The sequence below is a fragment of the Pundamilia nyererei genome, unplaced genomic scaffold (assembly GCF_000239375.1).
Source record: "Pundamilia nyererei isolate P.nyererei 1_Seehausen unplaced genomic scaffold, PunNye1.0 scaffold00020, whole genome shotgun sequence".
Lineage (NCBI taxonomy): Eukaryota > Metazoa > Chordata > Actinopteri > Cichliformes > Cichlidae > Pundamilia > Pundamilia nyererei.
Window position 1 is genome coordinate 650,416 of NW_005187421.1, and position 12,113 is coordinate 662,528.

The 12,113-nt window shown below is 36.9% G+C and overlaps 1 protein-coding gene across 5 annotated transcripts in view; it reads right to left on the reverse strand.

The window, feature by feature from the left end:
- The window catches only part of fam13b (family with sequence similarity 13 member B), a 69,211-nt gene that overhangs the window by 50,172 nt on the left and 6,926 nt on the right, over window positions 1–12,113 (reverse strand). For 4 of the 5 annotated variants that reach the window (XM_013909162.1, XM_013909159.1, XM_013909161.1 and 1 more), the window contains exons 2-3: window positions 2,159–2,311; window positions 442–654 (exon numbers count right to left, since the gene is read on the reverse strand). In XM_013909162.1, the coding sequence (XP_013764616.1) occupies window positions 442–607 (166 nt within the window). In that variant the 5' untranslated portion in view covers window positions 608–654; window positions 2,159–2,311. The remainder of the gene's footprint in view (window positions 1–441; window positions 655–2,158; window positions 2,312–12,113) is intronic. The other variant, XM_013909160.1, reaches the window with a different exon arrangement.

The following is a 12,113-nucleotide window of genomic DNA, read 5'->3' on the forward strand; positions in this document are numbered from 1 at the left end:
TCTTCACACACTAAGGTTAATTATGGAGTTCCACAGGTTTCTTTGCTAGGACCAGTTCTGTTTACTTTATACATGTATAGTATACACTTTCCCTGCTATGCAGATGATACCACCTCTATCTTTCCCTGAAGCCAGATGACACACTAATCAGTTAAACCGCACAAAACTGCAAGTTTTATTAAAGACATAAAGACCTGGATGACCTCCAATTTCCGACTCCTAAATTCAGATAGAAAGTGATATTATTGTACTTGTCCCTTCAAATCTTAGAAATATGGTATCTAACCAGATACTTAAGTCTGGATGGCATTACTTTAGCCTCCAGTAACACTGTGAGGAATCTTGGACCCGTTTTTGACTAGGATATGCATTTCAATGTGCATATTAAACAAATATGTAGGACTGAATTAAACTGAACTGAACTGCGTCTCAGTCACTCACCGTGCTCCTCAATGTAGTCGACAATATCTTTTACTAGTGCAGGAACCTCATGGCCGCTGATTGTGTGTGTGTGGGTCACATCCTCCAGAGGAACACCAAAAACCCGTGTGGTGCTGGCTGAGCTCCCGCCCTCGTTGCCTGGCAACGGAGACACGCTCTTCCTCATGGCCTGCTCCTCCTCCTCCTCACCACAACCCCGCCAAGACCTCACGTCTTATAAAGGAAGAAATGGGTGAGATCAGACATAATGTGAGAGAAAGACAGAATGCAGCCTGACTTAAAAAAAAAAAAACTTTGTCCTTGATCATGCGGGCTTATAGATACCAAGAATAATTATTTAAAGGCGCCAGTAAACAGTCATGCAGGACACACAGGACTGTCTGGCTTTACTAACTGTTAAGTGCCAGTGAGTGGGAGGGGGCAGGGCCACAGCTACAGGGTAGTGACCTGCAAAGGGATTTTGTAAAAAGAGGGTAGGTGGGGGAGTAGGACATCTCATGTCAGTTTTGTTTACAGTCTTCCAAAGACTGCATAATCAATTTACCAATAAATAAAGAAACAATCATTTTTGAGAAGCTTTACCCTGCAAACATTCAGATTCCAATTTTCTTTGACTAAAATGTGTAGTCAATATTCAAAATAACTACTGACTAATTGTCTGGTTTTCAGTTTGTAATACTGTACCAGTGTTTTTATCCTATAACAAATGTTGCATGACAAATTGCTTTGTTTGCTTCCTGCAGTCTTATATTATGTGTTCTGTGGTCCTCTGTAGCTTCTTTAGAGGTGATGACATTCAGGATGGGATGAAAATCAATGCAAAATAAGCAAATGAAAAGTCTGATATTGACGTTGGTTGTTTGGTGAGTAATCTAAATGCAAACATCGACAGATGGTGTCCAGTCCACTCATCACTGGGGGAGGAACATCAGTTTATCAGAAATGTAATCTCAATTTGTTCCAGTGAAACTAATCTTACAGTATTATGTAACTAATGATAGCGGTCTTTTAAATGTAAGCAAGTAATCTGGCCTTGTTTACAATAATGACATACAATGCAATATAAATATAAATGACATACAATATGAGTACATATTTTAATAGTTTCAAACATCAATGTTAAAACATTTTGATTTTCAGGTGAAAATAGAAAAATATCAGCACTAATCATTTAAAATACGTTCAATGCATTCTTTGTAATGAGTAGATAAAGCTACATATATTCAGTGTGCTTCTCTTTTACTCTCTTGATATCCAGTTTGTTTTACAATATCAACAGCTACTATGTTTAACCCTACTTTAACAGATTGTTCGCATTACTAAGTGGATACCATCATAACATGTACCAATGACTGCTTATTTTACAGCCCTTGGCAGAGTTCATCGGTTGTAGCTAATTAATGCTTGGCTGTAGGATGATGTGCTCTTTGTATCCTCACATCTGGGCTCTTTATAGCACCAAGAATCATAAAGATAATAAAATGAAATCCAAGAAATAGTTTATAAGGAAGTGTGACAATGAGACATTATGATAAACTCGCTTTGGCAAGTTTACCACACTGTTGACTGTATTACATAAGTTCCAAACTGCTTAAAAAAACCCAGATGTGCATCTGTGCATCTGATCTGTGATCATGGCTTAGAAATGCACCGAGTCTATTTTCCCCTTCAATTACGGATGTGGCTCGGTAAGTGTTGTGTGTTTGTGTGCACTCACCGTGTAGCAGTGAAAGTGTGTTCTATCCTCTCCTCCCCTGGCCAGTAAACCACTGAACCATCTATGGCTGCTTCAGGTTGTGGCAGAAGATGAGCCGGTAGTTCCTCATTGACAGACCGCTAATCCCTCGAACAGGATTCCCTTCTAGCTGCACTGAGAAGAGAACCAGGAAGAGAAAAAAGATGGAGGGGAAAAGAACAGGAGATAATGGCAGAAGAAGACAGGATAAGGATGGAGACAAAAAAGATGGAACATTTTTAATTAACCAATCGCAGGTGTGTTGAAAAACACAATTAGCTACTTCATGTAGTAACAATGGGTTTCATGTGGGCTATAGTTTTCCACTTCCAGTTTCTATTCTCAGGCTTTGTATCCATACATTGCATGTTCATGGTCATTTAGTGATGAAAGATGCATTGGGCCCAATACCAAAGCTGGAATCGCAGCAATAAAAACCCACAACAGCGAGTTTCAGTTTTCCCTCTCTTCTTCTAGTTTTTCTATGCTCCAAGCCCATTTTCTTTTCATCTTTTGTCATTAAAATCCTTTCTTTCCTGTTTCTTCACTCCCCATTCTGTTTTTCTGCTCTTCTTGCTCGCTAATGAAATCTTCAAGGTTTGAGATATCAGGCTGTCTAAAGGTCAGCTGGAGAGCTGAATACAATAATTAAACCAATAAAGATTGTTCAGTAAAGCTGTGCCATAGTGTCTTACAGACCTGTGCCTGCCCGTATGCACAAAGAGTCCCATTTAATGTGTCTATATTAGCTGTGTTCCTATTGACTTCCTGCCCCTTTAGAGTGTGCATGTGTGTCTCAATACGGCCATTGTATGAATGTGAACTATTATTTGCCCAGACAGGACATGGTTGCATGTTAGAATACGTGCAAAATGAGATCTAGCTGATGAGTGTACGTGTCTGAAAGTATATTCGGAGGAAAAGTTTACTTTTGCTTAACTGGTCAGTATTGAAATATGTACCACAAACTGTATTTTATGTTGATGAAGCAAAGGAAAGGCAGGTAGACCCATTTAGGCTCCAGACTCAATAAAACAGTGTATAAATGCACTTTTCCATTTCACTCCTTTCTTCCCTATCTTATTCACAGTTTTGGCTGTGTGTTACACAACCCACCTGGCCTACTTGGATTCAACAGTTCTACAATAAGAGAAGCGCAGTAGTAGAGATAAACAGGAACAGAAATTGGCACGACAGGAAAATACTGACAGATAAAAGATTTGCCTCTCTTTGCAAAAACAGTAAGATTTCAAAATTACAAAAGTACCTAAATCTCCTAAACAGTCATCTGGATCATGTAAGTAAGACCATCAAACAGAGCCAGTTACAAACCTTTTTAAGAGCCTTGGCAACAACCATATGGAAATAAAGCCCTGTGCCATGTTATGAAAGCTACAATCTCAAATCAGGAAAACCATGAAAAAACTCCAGTGCACTGACTTAAGCACTAACGATAAAATGAGCTCTTTGCCATTTTTGGTTAATATAAAACCTAAATCGACCATCAGATTACTTGGAATCGAATTTCTGGGTTTTGTGCCACTCAGCTGAAACAGAGTTTGCATATTATAATTGTCAGGCACAGCCATGTTTCCTTGTGATGAAGAAAAGAACTGCAATAAACATAGAAACAACTGTTTTCAAGTTTGGTTTTTAAGGCACCACACATAATTATTGTCTCTTGTACCATATGGTCTGTTTGGGGACTAAAGTTTTACTTCCTCTCCTATCTGCCATTTTGTTTGAGTACCAGTGTTCCCATCTTACTGAACTGTTGTCCGCAAAAACTAAGAGAGTGATATTTAATATCAAAGCTTTCCCAATGACTACATAGGATATTTTACTTAAGTTCATCAAACTGACCTTTCAGTACCCTTGTGTTTGCTCACAGTTATTACTAATAAAGAGATTCTTCAGCCTCCAGTTTTTCTGAGGCCAACTGAACTGGCATTGCTAAGCCTCTTTAAAAGCCAGAGAAAATCCCACTGTTGCAGCTAAAACTCTTGTACTGGGTCAGAGCCCGCAAGCTACACAGCTTTGTTCCCGGAAAACAAAGTCATTATGCAAGCCCTAACTACCGTTTCTGAATATTGTTAGATGATTATTAATTCACCAGGCTGAAAGCTTTAATAGCAGAACCAAAAGCTTGACATTAACAGGCAGGTTCAAAACACTTGAGCAATGTCAGACAGAGGAACAGACAGATGAGGACAATCTCTAATCAAGAGATTAGACAACCAACTAAACCAAAGCCTTGCCTGCTATGAAAATTTACTTTAAAAGATCTCTGCAGTGTTTGGTCAGCAATAGAACTGATTTGTATGCTTCTATCTGATTGTCTTAAACCCATATACATTTTACAACGTCCTTCTAAACAATAAGGGGCATTGTTGAACATGATAAATTTTAAGTGTTTGAGGAGAGAAAAATAAACCTGAATAAGAACGAGGAAGGAAGGTGTTCAAAGAAAAAGACACACACCCAGAAAGGTGTACACAGAGACACACGGCTAAACAATAAGACGGTAAAAAGCCATGAGCTCACACATTTCAATTGGGAGGGACCGTGTGGTCCAGTAAAGAACCGGAATGCATGTCATTTGGGAACAGGCATATTCTTATTGTCTCCCTCGCATCAGCTGCGATAGAGGATGAAATGACTGGAATCATTTGTTTCACATTTGCTTATTAGATGCCAAAACATCATACCGTTTTGGCATCTAATAAACCTCCAGACGTATGGCTATGGCTCTGCTAGTCTTCTGGCATTTTCCAATTGTACTTTATTGTCTCACTAGAATAAACACGGTCAGTTGATGTGCTAAAGAAAGCACAGAAGATAAGCTAAATTAACTGTTTCACCCTCTGAAAGTCAAACACTGCTAATGAAAAGACTTGGTTAATGTTTGACTATGAGGATTTCTGGTTTTTGAGCTTAAGGTGCAGAAGGAACAGAAACAAATTTGAAATGAATCACTTATGATCAGAACTTTCGAAGTAAAATACGAGTTTGCAGAAACTGAGTTAAGGTGGCAAGATTTTTTTTTCCAGGGACTATATTCACAACTAATCATGTGATTTGAGTCAGTTCAACTACACCTGCCAGGAGAATCAGATTCTGGATCGTGACTCTATCCTTGCCATGTGACTTGTATCACATTTCAGTATGCCAGCACCTGTGTTCACATAGATATGAAACCTGAACAGAAAGATCAGAGGTTCCACAATATGACTATGACCACACAGTTCACTGACATGGTCCATGTGATAACAGCAGCAAAAAAAAGAGGAAAAAACTATGAGAACAAAAGACTTGTTAAGTTGAACCTCTGATGTGCAAAACAGTGTCTTTTCCATTAAAACAGAGTCCATGACCACAATGAAAATAAAATATTCACAGGGCATTATAAATAAATCAGCAAATTCTCCCCAACGCGCACCATGGTGCGAAATCTACTGAATAAAAGAGATCAAAGTGGTTCAATTCTGCAGTCTGTGATTAGTTGCCAAACTATCATGGTCCAACTAAATGAGAGAAGGACAAGGTCACAAAAAGAAGGTTGGAGGAAGTAGCTGGGCCAGGAATTCTCTTCATAAGAACAAACCCAGAAACTGCTCGTTTCCTGCATTTCAGTCGTTCTGTTTTTCATTCTCAATGATGTACTGTCTTAAATTTCTGAGCTTAAAAAAATATTTGCACAGATTCAAAATGGTTTTGTTTGCTCTTCAGAAGATTATATATAGACTTTGTCAAAATCTGAAGAATTAAAAAGGCTTCATTCTCATACAAAACATATATTCAATCTAAAAAACAAAAAAACCCAACTCTATTCTCTCAATTAAACATAATAGTGGTATAAGAAATAGAGTGTTTTAATTGTCACTTAAAACAAAGTGCCTGGGAGTTTTTTAGCATTTATATTAAACCAAAAACTAAAAAAGAGAGAAGCCCTTTGTTGTGCCCTGGCGGCCCACCTGGTAGAGTAACTGCACCTTGCATTAAGGATCAGTAGGCCTTACTGCAGCGCCCCAAGTTCAACTCCAGCCTTTGCTTCTGTCTCCCTTTCAAGGTAATGACACAAGTTTCCTGTGAATTCGTGTAATAGTTTATTGGAACTTGGGTGTCTACGTGACTCAACTGCCTCACAAATCTATTCCGAATTTCGTGAACCTTGCCGCTGAACAATTCTTGCCAAGTATATTACTTAATCCCATTAAAGAAAAAAAAAGAAACGAAAGTAAATATTTTGATAGAATAAAAACCCAGTCTTAAAACTTAGTGAAACATAAGACCTAAGACATAACATAAGACAAAAGGTAAATAACAGAAAACTACAGAAAACTGCGATACATACATGCAAAGAAAAAAAAATCTTCAGGAAAGAGATTTTCATTCTCCTTCCTGAAAGTCTTAAAAGGTAAACGTGAGAAGAAACATGAATCCCCTAAACTTTATCAACTTTTATGGTCTGCCATAAAACCATTATTATGGCCTCATATTTCCACACACACCTACTGTGTTAGGTGTGTTGGACTCAAGTCATTTCTTACATGTATCCATTGATTGTTAAGTCGATAGTGTTGGAATGACCCACGCCAACCCCACCCCCCAAAAAAAGGTCTGTCACTGAAGGAATGAAGATGACACGTCACTTTAAGCACCCATCAAATATATCAGACATTGGTATTTATCATTCAGGGTGTGTATACTTAAACATTTTCTGTGCCATCTGATTTGCAATCTGAGTTACTGAGCACAAAGTGGCGGCTTTTAAATTGAGACTCATTTACTCAAACACTACTTACAACATGTCACCTCACAGAAATAGTTTTAATTTTCTGCTACCTTGAGCCCAGTTAGCCATTCGTAATGTTTAACTAATTTGCAAGAACCTGCATAACACGAAGCATATCAAAAACCTGCTAAGCACAGCTAGTGATTATGTTGATCCCAGCAGCTAAGGTGTTTTTACATTACACACAGCTGTATCAGTCTCAGTATACAAAACATTAACAGATACGGCTTCGAAAAATAAACAGTTTGCATGGGAGAGCCCGTAAAATAAAGCACGAACACAAAGACAGGAAATACAGCAGCTATTAAAACATATATAAATCAAAAACATATAGGTGGTGTGAAAGCTGACCTAAAACCTGTATGTGCACATTTTAAGCTGCCTGGTATTAGTGCCAAGTCTTTTCATTTGCCTTGTAGCACTAAGCCACCCTAACAATACACCCTGTCCCAGCAAAAGGATGTTGTTGTAATAACTTACTTCTTTTCTTCTTCTTCATCTGTACATTTTAGTGACATGCTGTTAGCAAATAATGTTCACTATCCACCAGACTTACTTCTAAATGGGCAAAATGCATGAATGGCAACAACAAAGAGCAGGGATTTTGGTGAGAAATAAATACTCTGTCATTTAGATTCTCGCTGCAAGAATTACATCATTATTATTATTTGTTTTATTCTCAATTTGTACAATTTAAGAAAAATATTAAGTAATTTAAAACAATATATACATAGATAGCACTATCCTTTGTGTTAAAAAGCCTGAAGGTTGAATAGCATCTAATTATTACATAGACTGTTCATGGCAAATGTATAAAGCAACAGAATAGAAGGATTACATATAAATAGATGTAAATATAAATAAATACATTTTCCTACTAAGACTCAAGTAGATACTACTATACTCTATCTAGCTTAATCTGTAGATTAGTTTTAGAGTTGAAGAGTATTATTTAGCATTCAGTCATTTATTAGTACAAAATCAAATATTCTGCGGATAGTTAACATTTTTAATTTTACGTTAAAGTTTTATTTTATTTTACAACTTTGAAATTATAGTCTATTTCTTGGAGGCAGACAGCAGCAGGTCAAGTCAGGCTGAGACTCTAAGATACAGACAGATGGGGGAATAAAGAAGGAGTAGAGTTATAGAGAATAAAAGAGCATCATAAAGAGAATGGCTAAACAGAATGGCTGAAAGAATAAGAAGAGGAAAAGCACACGGGAAAAATTGAGTAGTGTATCCACACAAAGACGGCACATCATTTTTACAATTTGTTTGTGTTTTATTTTTCTTATGCCAAATGAGGAAAACTGGCAATTATCTTGCTCAAACAGAATCCAGTTTGCGTGCAGAAACACTAATGAAGTCACAGAAGAAAGGGCAAGTGAGGTAAGGAGACGATCAGGAGGGAAAAAAGGCAGTAAAGCTGGTGTTTGCCCTTGAATCAGCAGCAGCAGCTCACTGCCCTAGCCTAGTTTAGCTGCTCCTTCTGTGATAAATTAATAAGCACATGTCTTTGGGGGACATCTTCTTTTCAGGCCTTGTTATCTCTTTCCCTCGAGGAACATTCACAATCTTCCTGTTAACTATTTTGAAGATGCAGGGGACATCTAATAAAAATAACCATTTCAACACATATTTTTATACTATTTCATGCAACATGTACTTTAAAAACTAGTACAATAAGCTGTCAAATGTTGGTTAGCTTGATTTTCTTTGAAGATAGAGAATCTGATGAATATGACAGCTCAAGGGGGTGAACAGAGATAAATCTTGTTTCATGTAACCAGCCTATGCAGCACGCATCATATCATTCTGGACAGTCGTTTAGAAAATGCAACCTACAGACATTTTTGGAAACTGTAACAGAAATTTTCTGATACTTTATACTGATATTTTATGGATAAACAACCATCTGATTTATGAAGGCCTTTGAATTAATTTGTCTTAAAATTTCATAGGACTCATGTGCCTTTCAAGGGAAACGGTAAAAAAAAAAAAAAAAAAAAAAAACAACCTTTCTTTGCTTCCCAGAAGGGCTTTGACATTGAAAAAAGCTCTAACGCCTACAGTGGAAACACAAGTGCAGCTCTGTGCAGCCAATGTGGGAGTGGAGGGAAAGCAGCATTTTGTTTGGGACATTTGCATAAAGTTTGATTGGTTGCCATCTGGGTAAACAGACATACAGAATTTATTTTTTAACACTTTACCAATAACCCAAATCAGATTTTTCTTAAACTAAAGAAATGGTTATGGTCACATTTTATTAAATATAACCATCTTAAAAAAGGTAATTTGCACACAGACTGTGCAATCTCCCAAAGAAGTCTATTATACAGTATACATAGTATATATTACTGTCTAAGCATTGGCTATATACTGTGGCTTTACTGTCATGAATTATGTCTGGATGACAGTAGGCCATCACTAACATTCAGCAATGTTGCATAAAAGATAAATGGGACTTTTGATAGTGTATTATCAACGTTTTAGTGCAGCCTCTTTATCACACCAATCCCAATAGAGCTATTATGTAGTTGAAGATTTTTTTGTTTAGAGGCCTTTTAATCATAAACGTTTAATTATTTCCCAGAGGTGAAGACTGTACTTTAAATTGTCCCCCTAGAGCTCACACTAATATATCCTTAAAAAACTAAGTAATAATAAACCAGTGGTTTTTGATCAAACGATAGCATCTACAGCAACAAAGTCATGTGGAGCTGGCACATCTAAAGTAATTACCCTCTATCAAGCAAAATTATGCAAAAGATTATGAACAAGAACATTAATTACTGTAAAAATGGGGTTTTAAGTCAACAGATCTATTTCAAACTTGTACTGTAAAGTAACTGCAGTAGTCATTTTAACATTCAGGTGTGGTTCACACTAAATTCAGCAGGTGTATAATCTGCGGATAGGTTTTGTATGGTGATATATATCTCATGTCTTGTATGCATATTATGTAAGTAATCGGTTATTTTTTTTGATGGTACTGATATCTATTAAATACATAGTAAATTCGATTGCTATGTCTTTCTTTTTTCTTAGTTGCCATGGTGACAAAATATGCACCACTGGTGTGAAGTACACTTCCTACTGATATACACGACCTACAAATTTGAAAGTAAATGTTTTGTTTCCAGAGCTTCCATATACCTCAACACACTCATTTCAGTTCACCATCAAAGCATTACAGATTAGGTGGTAGCCCGACCTTAGCAGAGCTTGGAGGAGTTACTGGGCCCAGCCTCCTCTGAGGCAGTGACTTTGAGCTTTATTGATTTAGCATCGATCTGTATCACCTCTTTCTCTCACTCGTTCTCACATTGATGGAAATTTCCAAATGTCTGCACTCCAACTTTGGGCCAGTACTCTGCCGGTATTTTACTTCACTGTTGCCTTTGTACATTGTGTATGTCTGGCATCTCTGTGAAAGCAGTGACAGTGCAATGGGAAAGTCAAACCCAAACAATGAGGAAGCCTGTTGTCCAGTATCACAGAATGAATATCCTTTGCATTACTATACAAAGACTGAATGAGGCTCAATTAACAGAGTAGTCTACACAGGATAGTACAAGTCTTGTCATTCCCATCTGTGTGTGAGTTTCTGTGTGTAAACAATAGATCAAAACACCAGCTGTGAGCATAAGCTGACAAATGAACAACAGTGACCAAGCAAAATCTGATACGAGTTCAAGCTATAGTTTCACAGAGAATAGAGGAAGTGACATTTTAATTATAGCTTTTGCTGCTGTCTTTTACTTCCTTTAACTGCATCTTTTTATATTTTGAGCTTTTTTTAAGTGAACAAATCTACATTGTGGTAAGTAGTTAGGTTAATTAAGAGGGATATTTTAGCCATTACGTTTAGGCAGTTTTGCATTCTCACCAAAAAGGGCAGAGAAATGAGTTTAGATCAATGAGGATTTGCTTCTCAATTGTTGCTCTGTGGCTACGAGTCGATGCTTGTTCTCCACATGCATCGAACACACAAAAGAGTTGCTTTTCTCTTCAAGATGCACTTGCTAAATTTTGTTTGCCATTTTTACTATGATAAGAACAGAGGTACAATAGATAATTTAAGTCAAGGCAAATGACAAAAAATGTAATTGAAAAAGCACCATTTTTTTACCCAACTAATTCCACGTGTGGAAAAAGGAAGAGCATGTACAAAAGTATCCAGAGTAATGATGTAATTTTCTTTTTGTAAGTAGAAACCCATCTGGGAAAACGGAAACGCACAACAGAATCTAGCAAGACTGTGTACTTATTAAAGTGTAATGTAAACAAAATATTAAGAGTGGGAAACAGTTCATATCATTGTTTGTAGACTTCAAGGGAACAGTTTCATGATATTATAATCACTTAATTGTTGTTCAACCTAATGATACTGATATTTAAAAACTAATATAAATAATTATTATAATGCAGTTTCCCATGCATGTCTAGTTTTATATAATGCATGGCCTTTGTGTACAACTTTAAACAGTTCTGTGTTTGCTATGATTTTTATAAATCTTTAAAAATATTTCCTTAATTTTACTGATTTATATGAACAGTAATAGAGAGTATCCATCATATTCATGTAACATTGTAACATAAACCCTTAATGTGCCCAGATGAAAATAAACCAAAGTACATTCCATTAAATGAGTTTCCGTGCAAAAGCCAATGCTGAACAAGTGAGCACAGCTGATCCCAGATCTAGGTAAGCTATGACTTGACCTGAAATGGCTCCAGAGCAGTGTTGAGAGGTTTTAATAGCTGAGTTTGATGCCAGCAAACTAACTTTACCCTTCAATCCAAGCCAAACAGCACTACTGCCAAATCAAGAGAGGAAAACTCACCTCTGAGGTCAAGGTCAAATTAATGCATTAGCCATTTGCAAAGCCTTGCTCTAGCTATCACAAGTATAACTCAAGAGGTTTGAAAGCATGCAGTAATAGCTGACTGACTGTTGGCTTTACTGATTGCAATTTGGCTTAAACGGGACTTAAAACAATTTTTACTGATCACCCACCCCAGGTGTGATAAGTCACTTTCATACATTATAAAGAATAAATTATCAACAAAAGTGAGTCACTATTTCTTTCTAGAAATAAAAAAACAAGGACACTTGGGCAACTAAACCAATTCAGT